General features: G+C 43.7%; 1 protein-coding gene across 1 annotated transcript in view; it reads right to left on the reverse strand.

The window, feature by feature from the left end:
• The window catches only part of LOC126298950 (uncharacterized), a 270,674-nt gene that overhangs the window by 153,933 nt on the left and 93,919 nt on the right, over positions 1–22,822 (reverse strand). The window contains exons 2-3 of the mRNA XM_049990554.1: positions 20,397–20,488; positions 775–894 (exon numbers count right to left, since the gene is read on the reverse strand). Of these exons, the coding sequence (XP_049846511.1) occupies positions 775–870 (96 nt within the window). The 5' untranslated portion in view covers positions 871–894; positions 20,397–20,488. The remainder of the gene's footprint in view (positions 1–774; positions 895–20,396; positions 20,489–22,822) is intronic.

The raw sequence follows: 22,822 nt of genomic DNA on the forward strand, positions 1-22,822 counted from the left end.
AGGTCCAGTGCGTCAATGGTACAATAGTAAAAGACATAATATGATTTATGTAAAAGTTTTTTTTTTAAATTACCGCTACCAGTCACAAACTTTGTCAACTATTGTATTACTTATTTATTTAGCGACATGTTTCGAGGGTTAAACCTCATCTTCAGGCTAAATGGCACTAAAAAACACCTTTACAATAAGGTCATACTGATGTTACATAGTCTTTTTGTAAATGCTGTGGTCATCTTTGTTCTTCTGGGGTGGCAGTTTCGTTGTGATGCGTTGCGTTGTTTGCATTTCTGTGGACCTCTTGGTCACTGTTCACAAATTGTCAGTAACATAGCAGTCACTTGGAAACACGATCACAAACAGTTCTGTAGTGCACCATTAACGAAAAGACTATGTAACATCAGTATGACCTTATTGTAAAGTTGTTTTTGTAATGCCATTTATCCTGAAGACGAGGTTTAACCCTGGAAACATGTCGCTAAATAAATAATTAAGACAATAGTTGACAAAGTTTGTGACTGGTAGCGGTAATTAAAAAAAAAAAGAAACTTTACATATTTCTTGAGACAGTAACGGTCGAAAATTAGTCAAAATGGCTTCAAATTCATTAGTATGATTTTCGCAGCAGCTGATAGCGGTGTAATATGAGTTTAGATAGGTTTCTGCAAGTTGTCCTGTAGCACCTTCTGCAAGTATTTCATAATTTTTGTCGTTCACTGCAGGGAGCTCGGAGATTGCCAGAGAGTTTACTTTACGCCGGTCGTTATTGCTGCCTACCTTGGTGTCCATCGGCGTGAGGCTGACGGACGTCACGTCTTGGCCGCCGAGCGCTAAAGAAAAGAATCCGGCGTCCAACTCGCCTTCCTGAGCCATGCTCACAGACGTGGGAGAGACAGCCTGAAAAAATGGTGAAAAAGTGATCACTTTAATCCTATCTGTGTAAATAAAAACGTAAATGTTCGTTTGTCCAAGATCATATCTCTCCGAAAATTCTTCACCGATTTTATTGGAATTTTGATACAACGCTGCATTCGAATACTAGCATATATATAAGTGTGTGTGTGTGTGTGTGTGGTGCTTTTATATATATACCGAATCGCAGTTTTCAGTAAAATGCTTTTAGCGTTCGTATCAACTGAAGTATTGAAGTAAGTACTTCTTTTTAAATGGAACCGAATACTCTTTATAACTGTAATCAACAGCTCTTAAGAAGACAATTACAGTGATATAGCGTTTGTTACTGTTGACGTTGAAACCTGTCGTAAAAATATTCGAGAAATGTCCTAGAATGTGAGAGCACGGTGGCCGGAAATGGTATTTGCGGTGCAAAGACTGCCAAGCAGACATCTCGGACCAGGCTGCGTACTTGTATACCATAAGGTAGGCCTGCGCTACCGGAATAAAACTTTATTTCCCCTTGAACCACCTTACGATCTACACGCACGTTCAACTACGAATGCTGTATATGAAAATACGACACATAGTAGAATCTAGCGTATCACAAAGTGCTCCCAGATTTACGTGAACTGAAACAAAGGAATCAACCGTTCATTCTTAAAAAATAAACAGACCTTATACGCTGCAAAAAGCAACTACTGCATTAAATATCTAAATTTTAGAAGGAAGATTTGACCTCTCTTTTCCTGTACTTGGCAGTGTGCTCCTTAGAGGTAAAATACATACTGTCGGACAACTGTCTCTATCTACACTGCTCTAAATTATATCATATGGGATGCATTCGTTGGACTAACCATTTTATTGAAATATTTTGGTGACCACCTGTACACCGCAAAATAAATATTCTTCTTAACGAAACGTCGTTTCATACTGAACGTAAGCGCGTAATGACGGTGTTACCAGCTACGTGCAATACACGCAGTCGACCTATTTGATACTGCAATGCAATTTCGTACACACGTAAATGAAATAAATAATTTACTAACAATGATTTGGTAACCACCCTAATCACATAACATAAATTATGTACTTAAAAGAAAGTTTATCCTTTTCTTAAGCATCTTTTCAAACTGTTGACCATGGACTGAAAGGAACATTTGCAATCGCCGTTCGAAAGAACGATGAACAGATGTGATTACAGTGGATGATATGGTAGAGCACGCACTGGCGAATTCGGCGTCACATGTCGTCTGTCATAGTTTGGTCTTCTTCATAGACTGCACCTTTGAGTGCTCCCCAAAGAAAGAAATCGAGAGGAGCCAAATCGGGAGAGGAAAGTTATCATTCAGTATCAGCGTTCCAACACAGGACGAGTGAGCTGGACGTGCGTCGTGTTGCAGAGACACGCATTCTCGAATATCCAGCGGTACCTATTCTAGTAGAACTAGCAGAAAATGTGCGTACGAATGTCAAATTAGGACACCTGAGATGAAGTGAGCTTCCACAATGTAATTTCCTATGATGGCACAATAAATGTTTACGCTCCACGGCCGTTGATGTTGTACCTGACGAAGACAGTGTGGATTTTCGGCTGTCCAGTAGAGCACGTTATGCAGATTTACATTAGCGTCGGTAGTTTCATCGGTAAAGAGCACACGGTGGTAAAAACGTAGGGTCGTCTCTCATTTGCTGAATGGCAAACCGACAAATTCTGTACTACGTTCTAAATCACGGTCGTCGAGTGTCTGATGTTGTGGCAGGTGACAGGTATGGAAATTCTGCCGATGCACAACGTGAATGACTCTCGTCTGGCTGATACCACATTCCTTGGCAATATGTCTCGTACCTCTGTGCGTATTCTAATGAATACGTGGCCATAACAGCTTCTTCGTATTCTCTGTCAGTTGCCCTCGTCTTTCATGTCCTCTTTTTGACGTTGAAGCAGTCTGTTCGCACTAGCGTCTTTATACTTGTGATTCGTGCGATCACCTGGCTCTTCAGACATTGGCGATCCGCATAGATAGTCCGTTACCACTGTACTGTTTTTACGGCATTTCTTTTACATTCACCATATAAAAATAGTGCATCCAACTTTTATTCGTGTACATGTGTGCACGCAACGAATGTTGATGCAGAAATGAGCGGCCTGAAGTGTAGAGAAGCAAACAGACAAATGCGTTTACATTCTGACACAGCGTAGCACGAGAGCTCTGCTTGACGGTATTTGCGCCGCTAATGCCGATCCCTGCCAGAGTGCTCTCAAATTTTAGGACATTTCTCGAAATTTTTACGACAGGTTTCAACGTCAACATTCACAAACGCTATATGACTGTTACTCTCTTCTCAAGAGCTATCGAATGAAGTTATAAAAAGTATACGGTTCCATTGCTTCAATATCCACGTTGATATCAGCGATAAAAACGCAAGCCAAACAAAAAAATACGTGGTGGCATACCAAAGCTGGCTATGCATATCGATATCACAGACGTTACCCAGTTTGCTGCAATCTGCAACGAAATATGGGAGGTACATCTGAAGATTATGCCTCCAGATACAGCAGTCAAAATCGTAGTGTAGCACTAGCGAGTATTAAAGTTTCAGATTAACCTACACTGTTGTAAATGTCGAACATTGAACTGCAAGGGAACAGTTTGTTAATTAGTGCATCAGGCGATGTATTCAAAGTCAATGACAGTTGCAAATTACCCAGAACTCCTGTGGCAAAGAAATGTTTAAGAGTTAAGTAAAATTTTTATTCATTTATGTAATAAGGCGAACTAATATTTTATGATTTACAGTTCATACGTGCCCCCTCACCGAGCAATCAGAGAGCGAAAAGTTACTGTTGGACGAAAGTAGTTTTGCCTAATGACAACATATTACATACACAGAGGACAGAAGTCATGTGATACCGATATGGACATATACAGATGGTGGTAGTGTCACGTACGCAAGGTATAAAACGACAATGCTTTGGCGGAGCTGTCATTTGTTCTCAGGTGATTCATCTGAAAAGGTTTTCAATATGATTATGGCCGCATGTTTGGAATTAACGGCCTTTTAACGCGAAATGTTAGCTGGAGCTAGATGCGTGGGACATTCCGTTTCGGAAATCGTTAGAGAATTCAATAATCCGAGATCCGCTGCGTCAAGAGTGTGCCGAAAATACCAAATTTCAGGCACCACCTCTCACAAAGAACAACGCAATGGCCAACGGCCTTCACTTAACGACCGAAAGCAGCAGCGTTTGCGTAGAGTTGTCAGTTGTAACATGAAAACCACACATTGCCACATTGCATGTTGTACCACCATACAGCGGGACCTTCAGAGGTGGTGGTCCAGATTTCTGTACACACCAGTACCTCTAATACCCAGTAGCACGTCCTCTTGCATTGATGCATGCCTGCATTCATCGTGGCATACTATCCACAAGTTCATCAAGGCACTGTTGGTCCACATTGTCCCACTCCTCAACGGTGATTCGGTGTAGATCTCTCAGAGTGGTTGGTGAGTCACGTCGTCCATAAACAGCCCTTTTAAATCTATTCCAGGCATGTTCGATAGCGTTCATTTCTGGAGAACATGCTGACCACAACAGTCGAGCGATGTTGTTATCCTGAAGGAAGTCATTCACAAGATGCGCACGATGGGGGCGCGAATTGTCATCCATGAATATGAATGCCTCACCAATACGCTGCCGATATAGTCGGAGGATAGCATTCACGTATCGTACAGCCGTTACGGCTCTTTCCATGACCACCAGCGGCGTATGTCGGCCCCACATAATGCCACCCGAAAACATCAGGGAGCCTGCACCTTGCTGCACTCGCTGGAAAGTTTTTCTAAGGCGTTCAGGCTGACAGGGTTCCCTCCAAACACGTCTCCGACGTTTGCCTGGTTGAAGGAATATGCGACACTCATCGGCGAAGAGAACGTGATACCAATCCTCAGCGGTCCATTCGGCATGTTGTTGGGCCCATCTGTACCGTGCTGCATGGTATCGTGGTTGCGAAGATGGACCTCGTCATGGACGTCAGGAGTGAAGTTGCGCATCATGCAGCCTCCTGCACACAGTTTGAGTCGTAACACGACGTACTGTGGCTGCACGAATAGCAATATTCAACATGGTGGCTTTGCTATCAGGGTTCCTCCGAGCCATAATCCGTAGGTAGCAGTCATCCACTGCAGTAGTAGCGCTTGGGCAGTCTGAGCGAGGCATGTCATCGACAGTTCCTGTTTCTCTGTATTTCCTCCATGTCCGAACAACATCACTTTAGTTCACTCCGAGACGCCTGGACACTTCCCTTGTTGAGAGACCTTCCTGGCACAAAGTAACAATGCGGACGCGATCGAACCGTGGTACTAACCGTCTAGGCATGGTTGAACTACAGACACCATGAGACGTTGTACCTCCTTCGTGATGGAATGACTGGAACTGATTGGCTGTCGGAGTTCCTCCGTCTAATAGACGCTCATGCATGCATGGATGTTTACATCTTTGGGCGGGTTTAGTGATATCTATGAACAGTCAAAGGGATTGTGTCTGTGAAACAATATCCATAGTCAACGTCTATCTTCAGGAGTTCTGGAAACTGGGGTGATGCAAAACTTTTTTGATGTGTGTATGAATAGTAACAGAAAACTCAGCATTTGGAAAGAAACTGGCAAGGAAATGGGAGTACTGCATACAATGACCATTTGCCAGATCAAACTACATTGCATGGAATTCAGATAATCTTTCGATCTATCCCGTATCTGAATAGCATTATTTTCGAAATTGGTCCCTATATGATTTAGGTATTGTAACTCTGCCTCTTTAGTCGCTTCATTGTCAACAACTCTGTACCTATCTCAGAAAATTGTGTAAGACACCACAAGAGGCAAGAATCATGTTCTCTATACATTCCAGACTGAGACAGAGCTCGCGACAGTGAATCCTAAAAATTTGGTGCAGTATTCCAAAAGCTTTTCAGAAACTCTTCAGGCTCTGTTATGTCTGTATATGAACACCTTTTTCGACTGGTTATCTAATTTTGTATGAGGTTAAAGGTCTCATCAAATAGGATTTTAATGGAAAAACTTCCTCGCCACGTGAGGCAGTCGGAGTCTCGTGCCTGGTTATCCTTTGGGCTTGGCATATTCAAGGTATTTCTTTCCAGTTTTGTTGGTAAATCTAATAGTGAGAAGATCCCCACATCGCTATTCCTCCCTAGGCCACCAACGTTCACATACATAAATTTATAGTCTCCTTCCTGACATACCGAAGAAATTATTATCACAGGAATATTACTTTCGTGCATATTTCTCGGAGGTTGCCGAACGACTTCCACATAAAATCTGTTACATATTGTAGCACGGCTGCAGTTCAAAAGCGGTGTACTAATAGACACGCATCTTGGGGCACCACTGTGCTCCAGTGGAATTCTGCTCAGTGTGGTCTTACCTTTAAAGCGCAGGGACACCTTCGTCTTTCGACGGCACTTTGTCATTACGTTAGGTGCGCTTCTGGATCTGTATCCACTCCAACTACGGTCCATTTCTACTATAGGGATCCATTAGATTCTAGATGGGCCGACCTTTTCCAGCTGACAATGGTCATTACCAAATTTTATACACGCAAGTATGCCCAAGTAACCGTATGCGTTGCTGTGCGAAATCCAGTTACCACTTTTCCCGTTTACTGGTGAGTTACATTTTCATTCTTACCCTGGAGCTACTGACCTCTATAACTGCGAGTCTTTTGACTAATTTTTTTAATTACTGTAACAACTGGCTCCTGTTTCTTGAATGATCGCAATCTTTTATTATCCATCCACATTTTCTCAGCTTACGGATTTTATTTAAGACGCCCACCATCGATGTTTAACAGCCTCTTAGTTCGATGACAACCATTGATGGATCACTAACTTTCGTTCGTAGCTACACCTTGGAACATCGCAATTCTCATCAGGTCACGACTTGTAGGTAATGAATGTGAAAACTGACGATCAACAGTACCATATAATACTGCCTTCGCAACAAAAGTTTAACAGTAACTATACCAAACAGCAGGTGTGGTGAAAGTTTTATAAGTTACGATTTTACGATTTTTATTATACAAAGATTGTAATTATTTAATACAAAAATGCACCTGAGGATGCCACTTTAAGGAGCTAAACCAGTCGTTGGTCTTTGAATAAACTACATTAGATAACTAATCCATTGATATGGACTTTCATTCATTCTAATTTGAATTGGCTAATAACAGCTTTTATAATATTACAGTATGAAAGTTCCAATTCAATCGGCCATTAACTGGATTACATGTCCTACAAAAAGGTCTGGTTAATTTTTTTTCTGTAGGACTAATAGTTTGCACGTAGCGAGCGAGAGAATATACAAATTCTCGCGGGTGCTGTTTGGAGGCCAGATATAACACTTTTGGTTGCGTAAAACATCAGCATGGACAGCTACATCACCCTGTAGAACGTCATTTCCAAAATACACTCCTGGAAATGGAAAAAGGAACACATTGACACCGGTGTGTCAGACCCACCATACTTGCTCCGGACACTGCGAGAGGGCTGTACAAGCAATGATCACACGCACGGCACAGCGGACACACCAGGAACCGCGGTGTTGGCCGTCGAAAGGCGCTAGCTGCGCAGCATTTGTGCACCGCCGCCGTAAGTGTCAGCCAGTTTGCCGTGGCATACGGAGCTCCATCGCAGTCTTTAACACTGGTAGCATGCCGCGACAGCGTGGACGTGAACCGTTTGTGCAGTTGACGCCCTCGCTCAAAGTCCGTCAACTGGGCATGCGGGAGGCCGGGTGGACGTACCGCCGAATTGCTCAACACGTGGGGCGTGAGGTCTCCACAGTACATCGATGTTGTCGCCAGTGGTCGGCGGAAGGTGCACGTGCCCGTCGACCTGGGACCGGACCGCAGCGACGCACGGATGCACGCCAAGACCGTAGGATCCTACACAGTGCCGTAGGAGACCGCACCGCCACTTCCCAGCAAATTAGGGACACTGTTGCTCCTGGGGTATCTGCGAGGACCATTCGCAACCGTCTCCATGAAACTGGGCTACGGTCCCGCACACCGTTAGGCCGTCTTCCGCTCACGCCCCAACATCGTGCAGCCCGCCTCCAGTGGTGTCGCGACAGGCGTGAATGGAAGGACGAATGGAGACGTGTCGTCTTCAGCGATGAGAGTCGCTTCTGCCTTGGTGCCAATGATGGTCGTATGCGTGTTTGGCGCCGTGCAGGTGAGCGCCACAATCAGGACTGCATACGACCGAGGCACACAGGGCCAACACCCGGCATCATGGTGTGGGGAGCGATATCCTACACTGGCCGTACACCTCTGGTGATCGTCGAGGGGACACTGAATAATGCACGGTACATCCAAACCGTCATCGAACCAATCGTTCTACCATTCCTAGACCGGCAAGGGAACTTGCTGTTCCAACAGGACAATGCACGTCCGCATGTATCCCGCGCCACCCAACGTGCTCTAGAAGGTGTAAGTCAACTACCCTGGCCAGCAAGATCTCCGGATCTGTCCCCCATTGAGTATGTTTGGGACTGGATGAAGCGTCGTCTCACGCGGTCTGCACGTCCAGCACGAACGCTGGTCCAACTGAGGCGCCAGGTGGAAATGGCATGGCAAGCCGTTCCACAGGACTACATCCAGCATCTCTACGATCGTCTCCATGGGAGAATAGCAGCCTGCATTGCTGCGAAAGGTGGATATACACTTTACTAGTGCCGACATTGTGCATGCTTTGTTGCCTGTGTCTATGTGCCTGTGGTTCTGTCAGTGTGATCATGTGATGTATCTGACCCCAGGAATGTGTCAATAAAGTTTCCCCTTCCTGGGACAATGAATTCACGGTGTTGTTATTTCAATTTCCAGGAGTGTAGAAACCTAAAAGTTACGTGAACTATTTGTTACGACCGCATTTACAAGTCGTTCTAAGCTCTTTCTCCTTACAGTGACAGATCACTCGACTTGGTCTCAACATCAGCTTAATTAGTGCCTGTATGAAGTAAGTGACAAAATCTGTATTTCAGTTTGAAGAATCAATCATGTGTGCATCTTATAATGTCTTAACTATATCAGATATCAGTGGATGATTAATGCAGTTTGTCAGTAAATGAGTTAGTAAGATAACAGAAAAAGCTGAAACACAAGAGATCCCAACTGAGACGACAGTATCTACCGTTAATGGAGCTGTACACTGAGATGATAGAAGTTCTGGGATACCTCCTAACATCGTGTCGGACCTCCTTTGACTGGAGTAGTGCAGTAACTCTACGCGGTATGGATTCAACAGGTTGTTGGAAGTCCCCTGAAAAAATACTGAGCCATGTTGCCTCTATAGCAGTCCGTAATTGCGAATGCCTCCCCCATGATCCATGGACCTTGCCGTTGGTAGGTTGCTTGCGTGCCTCAACAATACAGATAGTCGTACCGTTGGTGCAACCACAACGTAATGGTATCTGTTGAGAGGCTGGACAAACGTGTGGTTCCTGAAGAGGGGCAGCAGCCTTTTCAGTAGTTGCAGGAGCAACAGTCTTGATGATTGACTGATCTGCCTTGTAACACTAACGAAAATGGCCTTGCTGTGCTGGTACTGCGAAAGGCTGAAAGCAAGGGGAAACTACTGCCGTAATTTTTCCCGAGGGCATGTAGCTTTACTGTATGGTTAAATGATGTTGGCGTTCTCTTGGGTAAAATCTTTCGGCGGTAAAATAGTCCCCCATCCGGATCTCCGGGCGGGGACTACTCAGGAGGACGTCGTTATCAGGAGAAATAAAACTGGCGTTCTACGGATCAGAGTGTGGAATATCAGATCCCTTAATCGGGCAGGTAGGTTAGAAAATTTAAAAAGGGAAAGGGATATCTCAAAGTTAGATATAGTGGGAATTAGTGAAGTTCGGTGGCAGGAGGAACAAAACTTTTGGTCAGGTGAATACAGGGTTATAAATACAAAATCAAATAGGGGTAATGCAGGAGTAGGTTTAATAATTAATAGGAAAATAAGAGTGCGGGTAAACTACTACAAACAGCATAGTGAACGCATTATTGTGGCCAAGATAGATACGAAGGCCACGCCTACCACAGTAGTACAAGTTTATATGTCAACTAGCTCCGCAGATAACGAAGATATTGATGAAATGTATGATGAGATAAAAGAAATTATTCAGATGGCGAAGGGAGACGAAAATTTAATAGTCATGGGTGACTGGAATTCGACAGTAGGAAAAGGAAGAGAAGGAAACGTAGTAGGTGAATATGGAAAGGGGGTAAGGAATGAAAGAGGAACCCTCCTGGTAGAATTTTGCACAGAGCATAACTTAATCATAGCTAACACTTGGTTTAAGAATCATGAAAGGTTATATACGTGGAAGAGGCCTGGAGACACTGGAAGATTTAAGGTAGATTACATAATGGGAATTCAGAGATTCAGAGAAAAAGTTTTAAATTGTAAGACATTTCCAGGAGCAGATGTGGACTCTGACTACAATCTGTTGGTTATGAGCTGTAGATTAAAACCGAAGAAACTGCAAAAAGGTGGAAAGTTAAGGAGATGAGGCCTGGATAAACTGAAAGAACCAGAGTTTGTACAGAGTTTCAGGGAGAGCATAATGGAACAATTGACAAGAATGGGGGAAAGAAATACAGTCGAAGAAGAATGGGTAGCGTTGAGAGATGAAATAGTGAAGGCAGCAGAGGATCAAGTAGGTAAAAAGACGAGGGCTAGTAGAAATCTAAAGGTAACAGAGAAAAACTGAATTTCATTGATGAGAGAAGAGAATATAAAAATGCTGTAAATGAAGCAGGCAAAAAGGAATACAAACGTCTCAAAAATGAGATAGACAGGAAATGCAAAATGGCTAAGCAGGGATGGCTAGCGAACAAATGTAAGGATGTAGAGGCTTATCTCACTAGGGGTAAGATTGATACTGGCTACAGAAAAATTAAAGAGACCTTTGGAGAAAATAGAACCACTTGTATGAATATCAAGAGCTCAGACGGAAACCGAGTTCTATGCAAAGAAGGGAAAGCAGAAAGGTGGAAGGAATATATAGAGGGTCTATACAAGGGCGATGTACTTGAGGACAATATTATGGAAATGGAAGAGGATGTAGATGAAGATGAAATGGGAGATATGATACTGCGTGAAGAGTTTGACAGAGCACTAAAATACCTGAGTCGAAAGAAGGCCCCGGGAGTAGACAACATTCCATTAGGACTAATGACAGCCTTGGGAAAGATAGACCTGACAAAACTCTACCATCTGGTGAGCAAGATGTATGAGATAGGTGAAATACCCTCAGACTTCAAGAAGAATATAATAATTCCAATCCCAAGAAAGCAGGTGACAAACCAGTCTCTGGACTCAAGACCACAACAACAACAACAACTATTTAATAATTCACGGCTGCAAAATACGGACGCGAATTCTTTACAGATGAATGGAAAAACTGGTAGAAACTGACCTCGGGGAAGATCAGATTGGATTCCGTAGAAATATTGGAACACGTGAGGCAATACTAACATAACGATTTATCTTTAAGGAAAGGAAACCCACGTTTCTAGCATTTGTAGACGTAGAGAAAGCTTTTGACAATGTTGACTGGAATACTCTCTTTCAAATTCTGAAGGTGGCAGGGGTAAAATACAGGGAGCGAAAGGCTATTTACAATTTGTACAGAAACCAGATGGGAGTTATAAGAGTCGAGGGGCATGAAAGGGAAGCAGTGATTGGGAAGGGAGTCAGACAGGGTTGTAGCCTCTCCCCGATGTTATTCAATCTGTATGTTGAACAAGCAGTAAAGGAAACAAAAAAAATTCGGAGTAGGAATTAAAATCCATTGAGAAGAAATAAAAACTTCGAGGTTCGCCGATGCCATTGTAATTCTGTCACAGACAGCAAAGGACCTGGAAGAGCAGCTGAACGGAATGGACAGTGTCTTAAAAGGAGGATATAAGATGAACATCAACAAAAGCAAAACGATGATAATGGACTGCAGTCGAATTAAATCGGGTGATGCTGCGGGAATTAGATTAGGAAATGAGGCACTTAAAGTAGTAAAGGAGTTTTCCTATTTGGGGAGCAAAATATCTGATGATGGACGAAGTAGAGAGGATATAAAATGTAGACTGGCAATGGCAAGGAAAGCGTTTCTGAAGAAGAGAAATTTGTTAACATCGAGTATAGATTTAAGTGTCAGGAAGCCGTTTCTGAAATTATTTGTATGGAGTGTGGCCGTGTATGGAAGCGAAACGTTGACGATAAATTGGACAAGAAGTGAATAGAAGCCTTCGAAATGTGATGCTACAGAAGAATACTGAAGATTAGATGGGTAGATCACATAACTAATGAGGAGGTATTGAATAGAATTGGGGCGGAAGAGGAGTTTGTGGCACAACAAGAAAGGATCGGTTGCTAGAACATATTCTGAGCCATCAAGGGATCACGAATTTAGTATTGGAGGGCAGCGTGGAGGGTAAAAATCGTAGAGGGAGGCCAAGAGGTGAATACACTAAACAGAGTCCGAAGGATGCAGGTTCAGTAGGTACTGGGAGATGAAGAAGCTTGCACAGGGTAGAGAAGCATGGAGAGCTGCATCAAACCAGTCTCAGGACTGAAGACCACAACAACAGCATTGATCAGATTGCTTTGAAATAACTGTCGGAAGAACACCACGTAGAATGCTAAAACCAGTCGTAAACTCAGTCCGCGCTGTACGAAATGAATTCGAGCAGACGGCTTGCTATTGGTTAACACGTCACGGGACGTGGTCGTGCTTCTGCGCATCCTGACTCCCACCCCAATTTACTTGGCTTGCGCTCTAGTACTCTACTAACTGCGCCACACAAACCACACGTCTTTATGGACTACTATGGTGCCTTTTATCACGTAAGCACCCTTATAATTGGCTGCGGAATAAGGCTTATACCCAGCTACATTGGTTTTAGGAGCACTCACTTTGATGTCTTAGAGATCAGATTCGTTTGATCTGAGTGCATTTGAAATGCTATTGTATGAAATGTGTAAACATGTAATGTCAGAGACCTCTGGAAACCTGGAAGAACGCATTGTAAAATGTTCAATCCGTTGACAATTCTATGCAGCAATAAGTCAAGACATTGAGTTGGATTTTTTCATACAAATGGAAGTATTTTCATTGACTTTGAATGTAATTCTTACTAGTAATCATTCTTATGATGACAACTCACAATGTTATCTAGAAATAACTGTGCATTTTCTAATATGAAACAAACTTGGCATAGGTGAGAAATTATTGAAGTCATAACATCCAGGACCTTTATATCGTTGAACACAAACATTCTTATACAGAGTTGCATTGTGTGTTCCCTGTCACATAGCTCTATCTATGTTGTGAGGAACACAACAAATGGCTATACAGCGCTTAAAGGTGGGTGTCCTGCAGACGAATGTACTGTTCAGATAATTTATTTTACAACAAGGACTTGGGACTGTAGGATTGTGTTAAGTCATTGCCAAGTTACGGTTGTGAACTTTGACATGTGTTCTGTGCAGTTACCAAAAGCATGTAACACATTCCATTGACAACACATTCCTCAACTTTTAGTGTTTGCTATACATTCTATAAGAACGACTGAAAAAAATCACGGTTGCTGTACCCGAATGGGACTAGAATTTCGTAAACACTTGATAACGTAACATTTGTTGAATTTAAAACTTAATAACTATATTTCTTTCTTCGGTATATAGGTTCAACAGGTTTTAATATGACTCTGGCTCTGAGAACTATGGGACTTAATATCTGAGGTCATCAGTCTCCTAGACGTAGAACTACTTAAGCCTAACGAACCTAAAGACATCACACACGCCCATGCCCGAGGCAGGACTCGAACCTCGACCGTAGCAGCAGCGCGGTTCCTGACTGAAGTGCCTAGAATAGCTCGGCCACAACGGCCGGCTCAGGTTTTAACACCTAAATGGGATGATCACAAAAAACAGTACTAGGATAAGTAAATGGAAGTCTTAGATACACTGTAAGGGTTCACGGAACGCCACGTACTGTAAACGAAATAACGTAGAAGACGCTAGTACAATCGGTTCTAGAGGTTTATTTAGAGCGCTTGTGAAGTGTGACAACAGGACACGTACCGAACGAAATCAGAGACGCTCTGTTAGAATCATAGCAGGCACTTATATCTCAGACGAAATTGTAACGGTAGGCATCAGGTTTGATACAAGGTTCACTTATTTTATGGAAGCGACTGATAGTAAATATTTTGCTAAAAGGTGAAAAAAGTGTGCTACATTTGTTGGCTAAGTCTACTGAGGCAATGAAGTTCCCAACACCTTATTTTTACAAGGTAGTAGGAGTAGAAAACTGCACTCTGGACCGTCGAATTTAGTCATTTCCCATCTTTCTCCATCTGTGTTTTTTTTTATTCAAGAAACATTAACAAACCATTAAAATTGCTACGCCACGAAGATGAAGTGCTACAGACGTGAAATTCAACCAACAGGAAGAAGATGCTGTGATATGCACATGATTAGCTTTTCAGAGCATTCACACAAGATTGGCGCCGCTGGCGACACCTAGAACGTCCTGACATGAGGAAAGTTTCCAACTGATTCCTCACACACAAACAGCAGTTGACCGGCTTTGGCCGTTGAAACGTTGTTGTGATGCCTAGTGGACGGAGGAGGAATGCGTATCATCACGTTTCCGACTTTGATAAAGGTCGGATTGTAGCCTATCGCGATTGCGGTATATCGTATCGCGACATTAGTGCTCGCGTTGGTCGAGATCCAATGACTGTTAGCAGAATATGGAATTGGTGGGTTCTGGAGGGTAATACGGAACGCCGCGCTGGATTCCAACGGCCCCGTATCAACAGGCAGTCGAGATGACAGCCATCTTATCCGCATGGCTGTAACGGATCGCGCAGTCACGTCTCGATTCCTGAGTCAACAGATGGGGCTGTTTACAAGACAACAACCATCTGCACGAACAGTTCGACGACGTTTGCAGCAGCATGGACTATCAGCTCGGAGACCATGGCTGCGGTTAGCCTTTACGTTGGATCACAGACAGGAGCGCCTGTGATGGTGTACTCGCCGATGAACCTGGCTGCACAAATGGCAAAACGTCTTTTTTTTGGATGAATCCAGGTTCTGTTTACAGCATCATGATGGTCGCATGAGTGTTTGGCGACATCGCGGTGAACGCATATTGGAAGCGTGTATTCGTCATCGTCATACTGGCGTATCACCCGGCGTGATGGTATGAGGTGCCATTGGTTACACGTCTCGGTCATCTCTTGTTCGCATTGCCGGCACTTTGAACAGTGGGCGTTACATTTCAGATGTGTTACGACCCGTGGCTCTGTCCTTCATTCGATCCCTGCGAAACCCTACATTTCAGCAGGATAATGCACGACCGCATGTTGCAGGTCCTATATTTCTGGATACAGAAAATGTTCGACTGCTGCCCTAGCCAGCACATTCCTCAGATCTCTCACCAATTGAAAACGTCTGGTCAATGGTGGCCAAGCAACTGCTTCGTCACAATACGCCAGTAACTACTCGTGATGAACTGTGGTATCGTGTTGAAGCTGCATGGGCAGCCGTACCTGTACGCGCCATCCAAGCTCTGTTTGACTCAATGCCCAGGCGTATCAAGGCCAGAGGTGGCTGTTCTGGATACTGATTTCTCAGGATCTATGCACCCAAATTGCGTGAAAATGTAATCACATATCAGTTCTAGTATAATATATTTGTCCAATGAATACCCGTTTATCATCTGCATTTCTTCTTGATGTAACAATTTTAATGGCCAGTAGTGTATTACTGCGAGTAATTCCCTACATGATTTGTAGTACCTATATATGAGATTTTTCAGCCTTATGTAAGGTTTAACCACTCAATATTCCGGGCTGTTGGGGTATCGCTGCTCTGCCATCTAGCTGGGCAGCCACAGCTCCACATGAGACGTGCTGTGACAGGGGAATTACCTAAAGCCGACGCGACGGCCGACAGGAGGAAGCTGTTTATGGACAGACGCACCCTGTTGTAGTGCTCTGCGTCGGTGGACTGCTTCCAACTAATTAACAGTTATGTTTCTCCCTGAATTTTTATTTCCCTCCAGAATTGTGTGGGCTATTGTTTATTTAGAATATACTGCCATTAATCAGTAAAGGTTAAAGTATATGTGTGCTTCTTGCATTTGCAAATTTGCCCACCAATAGTTTTGATTGTAGCTCCATCACAAATAACATACTAGACGACTATCCTGCACATCATGTTTGGTAGCCGAAACAGCAATATGCGTGCGACGTTCCTATGTGGTTCTCTCCAGCACGACAAGATGGTTGACCGTTGTGGCGGCCTTGGTGGCCATCGAGTGGTTCCAACACTTAGACTGCGAAGATTCAGCGAATGAGACTCGGTGCTTGCTACGTAACCCTCCACTGGTGGCATTGAAATGGCTGTCGACTACACTTGGCATCATAAAAGATGTGGGGCTACGACACAGTGGTATTTGTTTAAATGAAGACGCAGTGGTAAGTATTCTATTCCAGCAGCGCTGGCACTTGTTTCAAAATAAAAAATGAACATAGCACGAGCGGACTTAAGCTTGCGGCAAGAAAGCTCCTGGGTTTCTAACTCAGGGTAACAATTGTGTAAACTGTGGAATTTAGAGTAATGGGAGAGATTGCTTAAATGTGTTGGGTGCACTGTTTTAAACTGTAGTGCCAAGGAAAAACTGGTGATTTTGTTTTTAATTACCCGCTAGTTTACACTTAGTATAGGATTCCAAACATACAATGCAAGTGACTTGGGAACCATGCAGGCTGCACCAGTGATCTGAGAAATCTGACAACTGCAAGCTGCACCAGCATCCCAAGGTCATCCATCTTGGATGATGTTATATGGCTGGGTAAAACTGGGGAAATCTGGCAACGAGTGAGCTGAGAAACCTTGGATTGTGATATTATAGGGATGGGAAAATCTTACAGCCAACAGATACATCGTCATCCACAGTGCACCACCCTGGATTGAGACATCATAGGGTTGGTTAAAAACGACAGAATTGACAACCATGCTAGCTGCAAAAGAATCCTGGAATGTCATCTTCGAGTTACAACAATATAACAGTTGCCTATTTCTGAATTTCCCAGTGTTTTAAACCTATGATTAGTATCCTACTTCCATAATGACAGTGGAGGAGTGAGGGGAAACCCTCTAGCACAACTGGGCTATATTTCCTACTAACTTTTAAATTCCCACCATTTTATGCAAAGTGCAATTGGCTTACATTATAGCGGTAGGAGGAGGGTGAGAGGGGTAAATCTGGTTCAAAAATGTTTAAATGTGTGTGAAATCTTATGGGACTTAACTGCTAAGGTCATAAGTCCCTAAGCTTACACACTACCTAACCTAAATTATCCTAAGGACAAACACACACACCCATGCCCGAGGGAGGACTCGAACCTCCGCCGTACCAGTCGTACAGTCCATGACTGCAGCGACTTAGGCCGCTCGGCTATGAAATCTGGTAGCAGTGCACGATGTCATAGAGGGAGGGGAGAGAAAATCTGGCAAGAATGAAGACCTGTCCATCCACACTGCTCCCCTGTTACCCCAGCATTATATGAATCCCATAGACGTGAGCAGTGTTGGCCATCAAGGATGATGTGCTATGTCCTGCCTGTCAGGAGGCTTTTAATGCTGTTGCAAACCTGGATATACCAGAAATGTATTTTCGTTAGCAAGCATCGATGCCGTATTGAGTCAAACACTTTTCGAACGTCTTTAAACACCGAATCAACCTGGTTTCCTTTAGCCATAGTGCTGATGGTATCACATGTAAAGAGCATAAGTTTGATTTTGCATGATCGATGTTTTCTGAACCCATGATGCTTTCCACGGAGAAGATTATTTTGCTCCAGGTAGTCATAACGTTTTAATTCAGATAAGCGTTCTCGTATTCTGCTACAAATTGATGTGAGAGACAGTTTTGCGGACCAGTTCTACTTCCTGTTTTGTAGAAGAGTTCGACCTGTGCTCACAGAGGACATATCTTTGCTCAAGGGATATGACACACATTATCGCCAAGAGAGGAGCTAATTCATCTGCAAATACCGTTTATAGCTTCACTGGAACTCCATCAGACTCTGGGGCCTCACTGACGTCAACACTTAAAACTGTTTTTCAGTGCTATTTGTATTGATTACTATTCCACTCATAGTAGCAGACATGCAGCTGCTGAACAATGGCATTTTCCACTTCATCTTAGTATATAATGGTTGTCTCCTCGGGTCTTACCTATGACCGGTGAAAAACATGGATATTGATGCAATCTTGAATTACGATTAATAGCTACTGAGGCAAGGCAGTATCAGTCATTTCGAAAGCTACATTTCTCGTCTAATTACCTCTACTACTTAGCAACGGCATTTTCCTACCAGTGGAGGGCTATTGTTATCGTGTTTGAAACTGGGTTATAAAAGAATGTTAGATACGAGCTGCCTGGAAGAGTTGTGTGGGATTCTCAGATGGTTTTCCATTCCCACAGAGTACTACGGAGGTTGTCCTCACGGATCTCATTGTCTGTTCCTCTCACTAAAGTTTTTCGCAGAAGATATTTCTTTCCTTATGCAATGCGAGATTTTACACAAACGTAGTGATGTATTAGATGTATATGACGTTCTGTATGATAAGAAAAAAAATGTAAGGGATGGAAGCACTGAAGTTTTGGAGCTCGATAAACGTGTAGTACGAAATCTTGTGAATATTTTTTTTTTTTTTTTTTTTGCAAGCTACACTCCTGGAAATTGAAGTAAGAACATCGTGAATTCATTGTCCCAGGAAGGGGAAACTTTATTGACACATTCCTGTGGTCAGATACATCACATGATCACACTGACAGAACCGCAGGCACATAGACACAGGCAACAGAGCATGCACAATGTTGGCACTAGTACAGTGTATATCCACCTTTCGCAGCAATGCAGGCAGCTCTTCACCCATGGAGACGATCGTAGAGATGCTGGATGTAGTCCTGTGGAACGGCTTGCCATGCCATTTCCACCTGGCGCCTCGGTTGGACCAGCGTTCGTGCTGGACGTGCAGACCGCGTGAGACGACGCTTCGTCCAGTCCCAAACATGCTCAATGGGGGACAGATCCGGAGATCTTGCTGGCCTGGGTATTTGACTTACACCTTCTAGAGCACGTTGGGTGGCATGGGATACGTGCGGACGTGCATTGTCCTGTTGGAACAGCAAGTTCCCTTGCCGGTCTAGGAATGGTAGAACGATGGGTTCGATGACGGTTTGGATGTACCGTGCACTATTCAGTGTCCCCTCGACGATCACCAGAGGTGTACGGCCAGTGTAGGAGATCGCTCCCCACACCATGATGCCGGGTGTTGGCCCTGTGTGCCTCGGTCGTATGCAGTCCTGATTGTGGCGCTCAACTGCACGGCGCCAAACACGCATACGACCATCATTGGCACCAAGGCAGAAGCGACTCTCATCGCTGAAGACGACACGTCTCCATTCGTCCCTCCATTCACGCCTGTCGCGACACCACTGGAGGCGGGCTGCACGATGTTGGGGCGTGAGCGGAAGACGGCCTAACGGTGTGCGGGACCGTAGCCCAGCTTCATGGAGACGGTTGCGAATGGTCCTCGCCGATACCCCAGGAGCAACAGTGTCCCTAATTTCGGTCTTGGTGTGCATCCGTGCGTTGCTGCGGTCCGGTCCCAGGTCGACGGGCACGTGCACCTTCCGCCGACCACTGGCGACAACATCGATGTACTGTGGAGACCTCACGCCCCACGTGTTGAGCAATTCGGCGGCACGTCCACCCGGCCTCCCGCATGCCCACTATACGCCCTTGCTCAAAGTCCGTTAACTGCACATACGGTTCACGTCCACGCTGTCGCGGCATGCTACCAGTGTTAAAGACTGCGATGGAGCTCCGTATGCCACGGCAAACTGGCTAACACTGACGGCGGCGGTGCACAAATGCTCCGCAGCTAGCGCCATTCGACGGCCAACACCGCGGTTCCGTGTGTGCGCTGTGCCGTGCGTGTGATCATTGCTTGTACAGCCCTCTCGCAGTGTCCGGAGCAAGTATGGTGGGTCTGACACACCGGTGTCAATGTGTTCTTTTTTCTATTTCCAGGAGTGTAATATAAGCCTGAGAGGTTACAAGTTCTGCGTCAAGAATGTGGAGATATCGTGGGGAACACACGCAGTTAGATAATCACTCAGTTATTGCTGTTAAGTAGGTGGTGATACTTTCTCTGTTGGTTAGAGGCGCGTCGTCTTACCATTAAGAGAGCATAAACGTAACTTCACCTTCAGCAGACGCCGACTATTCATAGACATGAGGTGAGTAACGATGGGACAAGTGAGTTTGCCTTACCTACACTGTTTTATACCAGTGACCGTTAGTATCACGCGTAATGGTGCAATAATTCATTAATTCTTACCTGAATCCGACACAGATGATAGTTTGTTGACAATGCAGCTAGAGGCGCAGGGCGTTGTTAGCGTGCGAGACAGGTATCTGGATTAAATCGGCCTGGAAAATGAAAGGAAAACATCGAACCTTGGAGAAAAAATAACCACACATTGATGTAATAGAAATCATAATATGGAGACTTTCAAAGAAAATTAAGTGCTAAGAGAGGAAAATTATTAATTTTTTGTTCAGTCTTACTGCGCATATGTAAACCGTCAAGGGTAAGAAAGCGTCTTTCTTGTTCCCACCCAACGTGGTGGTACAACAAGCAGTGGCGGATACAGAAAAACCTCAAGGAAGGGGGCTACAGATATCTTGAGCTACCTTTGCTTTTACCGTAATAAAAAATATCAAGTCACATTCAAAGTTTAAGAAAATTTTATTTAAACTGATTATACGCATATACATGACAATTTATGATATTTTATACGCATATACAAAATGGCTCTGAGCACTATGGGATTTAACTGCTAAGGTCATCAGTTCGCATATACAAGAAAATGCCATAATGCCATCTTATGATATAAAAAAGTTACAATTGTGATTCCCTTCCTTTAATGATTAATACTATGCGCCTATTCTTCCTGGCAAATTGGTTAATTACGTCGTCAATAGGACAATCAATGTCAGGGCGACTGTTCAACAGAGCTAAGCCATTAAGTCGATACTCCATTGTCGACCTCAACTATGTCTTTGTACGCCGCAATGTTGAAAAACTTCATTCTACTGTAGCAATAGATGCAGATAGACAAGCAGATATTTTGTACAGCGTGTGCAAAGTAGGATAGTCAGATCTAGGACAAACAGACAACGCTTGCGTAACAGAATCACGATTATTAACGACGTTTATGCTCGTTTGCTTGTATTGAAGAATCTCTCCCAATAGTCTCTTTTTAATCACAAAGAGTGATTCTTCTTCAAAGAACGGTAGTTCAGTTAAGCACTGAGTCAGGTCATTACCGTCATGTTTCAGCAGTTGTGAGGGCAGAAGTATATTGAATTTTAAACGATAAATATTTCGCTCAGCAAAACGGTCTGTCATGTCAGTCGTAACATGGCCCAGTGTTAGAAAAAAACAGTTCTTTTCCAATACGTCATAGCATCATCAATACGATCGCACTTTTCCCTGTGCCTTTGTCTGCCAGTAAGACGAGGAACACTCATCTCCACGTCTAACTATTCTATAACTGCCTTCGCCTCTTCAACAATACGAGCAAACTGGCTATCAGCATTAGCTCTCATGCCGTCGTACACCTTGAGCGTCGAATCTAATTTTGCTTTTGCCATCGCGACGTCCAAGCTAAGGGTCTTGTAAGCTTTAGCTGACTGGATATGTTATGCTCATAATGTCACTCAGTGTAAACAGACTGATAATAAACTCGCAATTAGTGAGAGCTCGAAGGAGAATATTGGCTTTAGCAGCCGTTGTTCTATCCCTCCAACACTGCATTTCTTTAAGAACTTTGCAAACTGTTCCGAGATCAGTTGCGAATTGAATAACAGCCTCATGTCGCTCAACCCATCTCGTTTGACAATGTGACTGCATTGAGTGTTTTAGGTGACTCTTCAATGTTGCGAACCGCTTGCTAAGTTTCTCACACTTGTAAATTTGCAACTGCGAGAGACAGCGAGGTTGAGCTGATGACTTCGACACGGTGCTAATTGCGCGTTTATAACTTTCTTTATTAACCGACCAACCGTCAGAGCCTATATCCACACAGTTCTCCAGTGACAGAGAAAGGCTTTCCATTCTCCTTAGCATCGTAGTGCCTAATACTTCACCAGTAACGCTACGCTCTTCATCTTGACTCTCTTGAGGTTCATCGTCAATTTTTCCTCTACAATCATTGCCTTTATCGATGTCAACGAAAACCAAAAATCTTTGGTGTAATTTGTCGTCACCATCAACATATCTTGCAGCTAAACTCAGTTGGGTGATGTGCGCTATGATCGTAGACTCATCGAAGATTATGCTGTAATAACGAGAAGCTTTGATTTCCTCCAGTATTCTCGATAACATCACTGTTGTACAGCATGAAATAACTTCGTTAAACGTTGTTTTACTTATGTAAGTGGCGTTCGCTTTAGTGGTCTCAAGGTGATGTTTTAGTTGCAAGTCTCCAGCGTCAATTCTAAATTTTAGAAGAGCTCCAAAGTTTCTCTCATGACTCACTATACTTTCACGATCATTTTCATTTTCTAATAGACTCCCAACATCTCTATGTCCCCGCACAGGAATATTTTGCTTTGCATGAAACATGATTGTTTTTGTTATAGGTACAAGACGGTCTATCTTTTCCCTAATGCTTTCCATTCACTGTCTTGACAATTGATTTATGTCGCCAAAAATAATTTTGCATCTGTTGGCGCTTCAACGTGATATTTGAGCCGAGA

Source organism: Schistocerca gregaria, chromosome X (genome assembly GCF_023897955.1).
Source record: "Schistocerca gregaria isolate iqSchGreg1 chromosome X, iqSchGreg1.2, whole genome shotgun sequence".
Taxonomy (NCBI): Eukaryota; Metazoa; Arthropoda; class Insecta; order Orthoptera; family Acrididae; genus Schistocerca; species Schistocerca gregaria.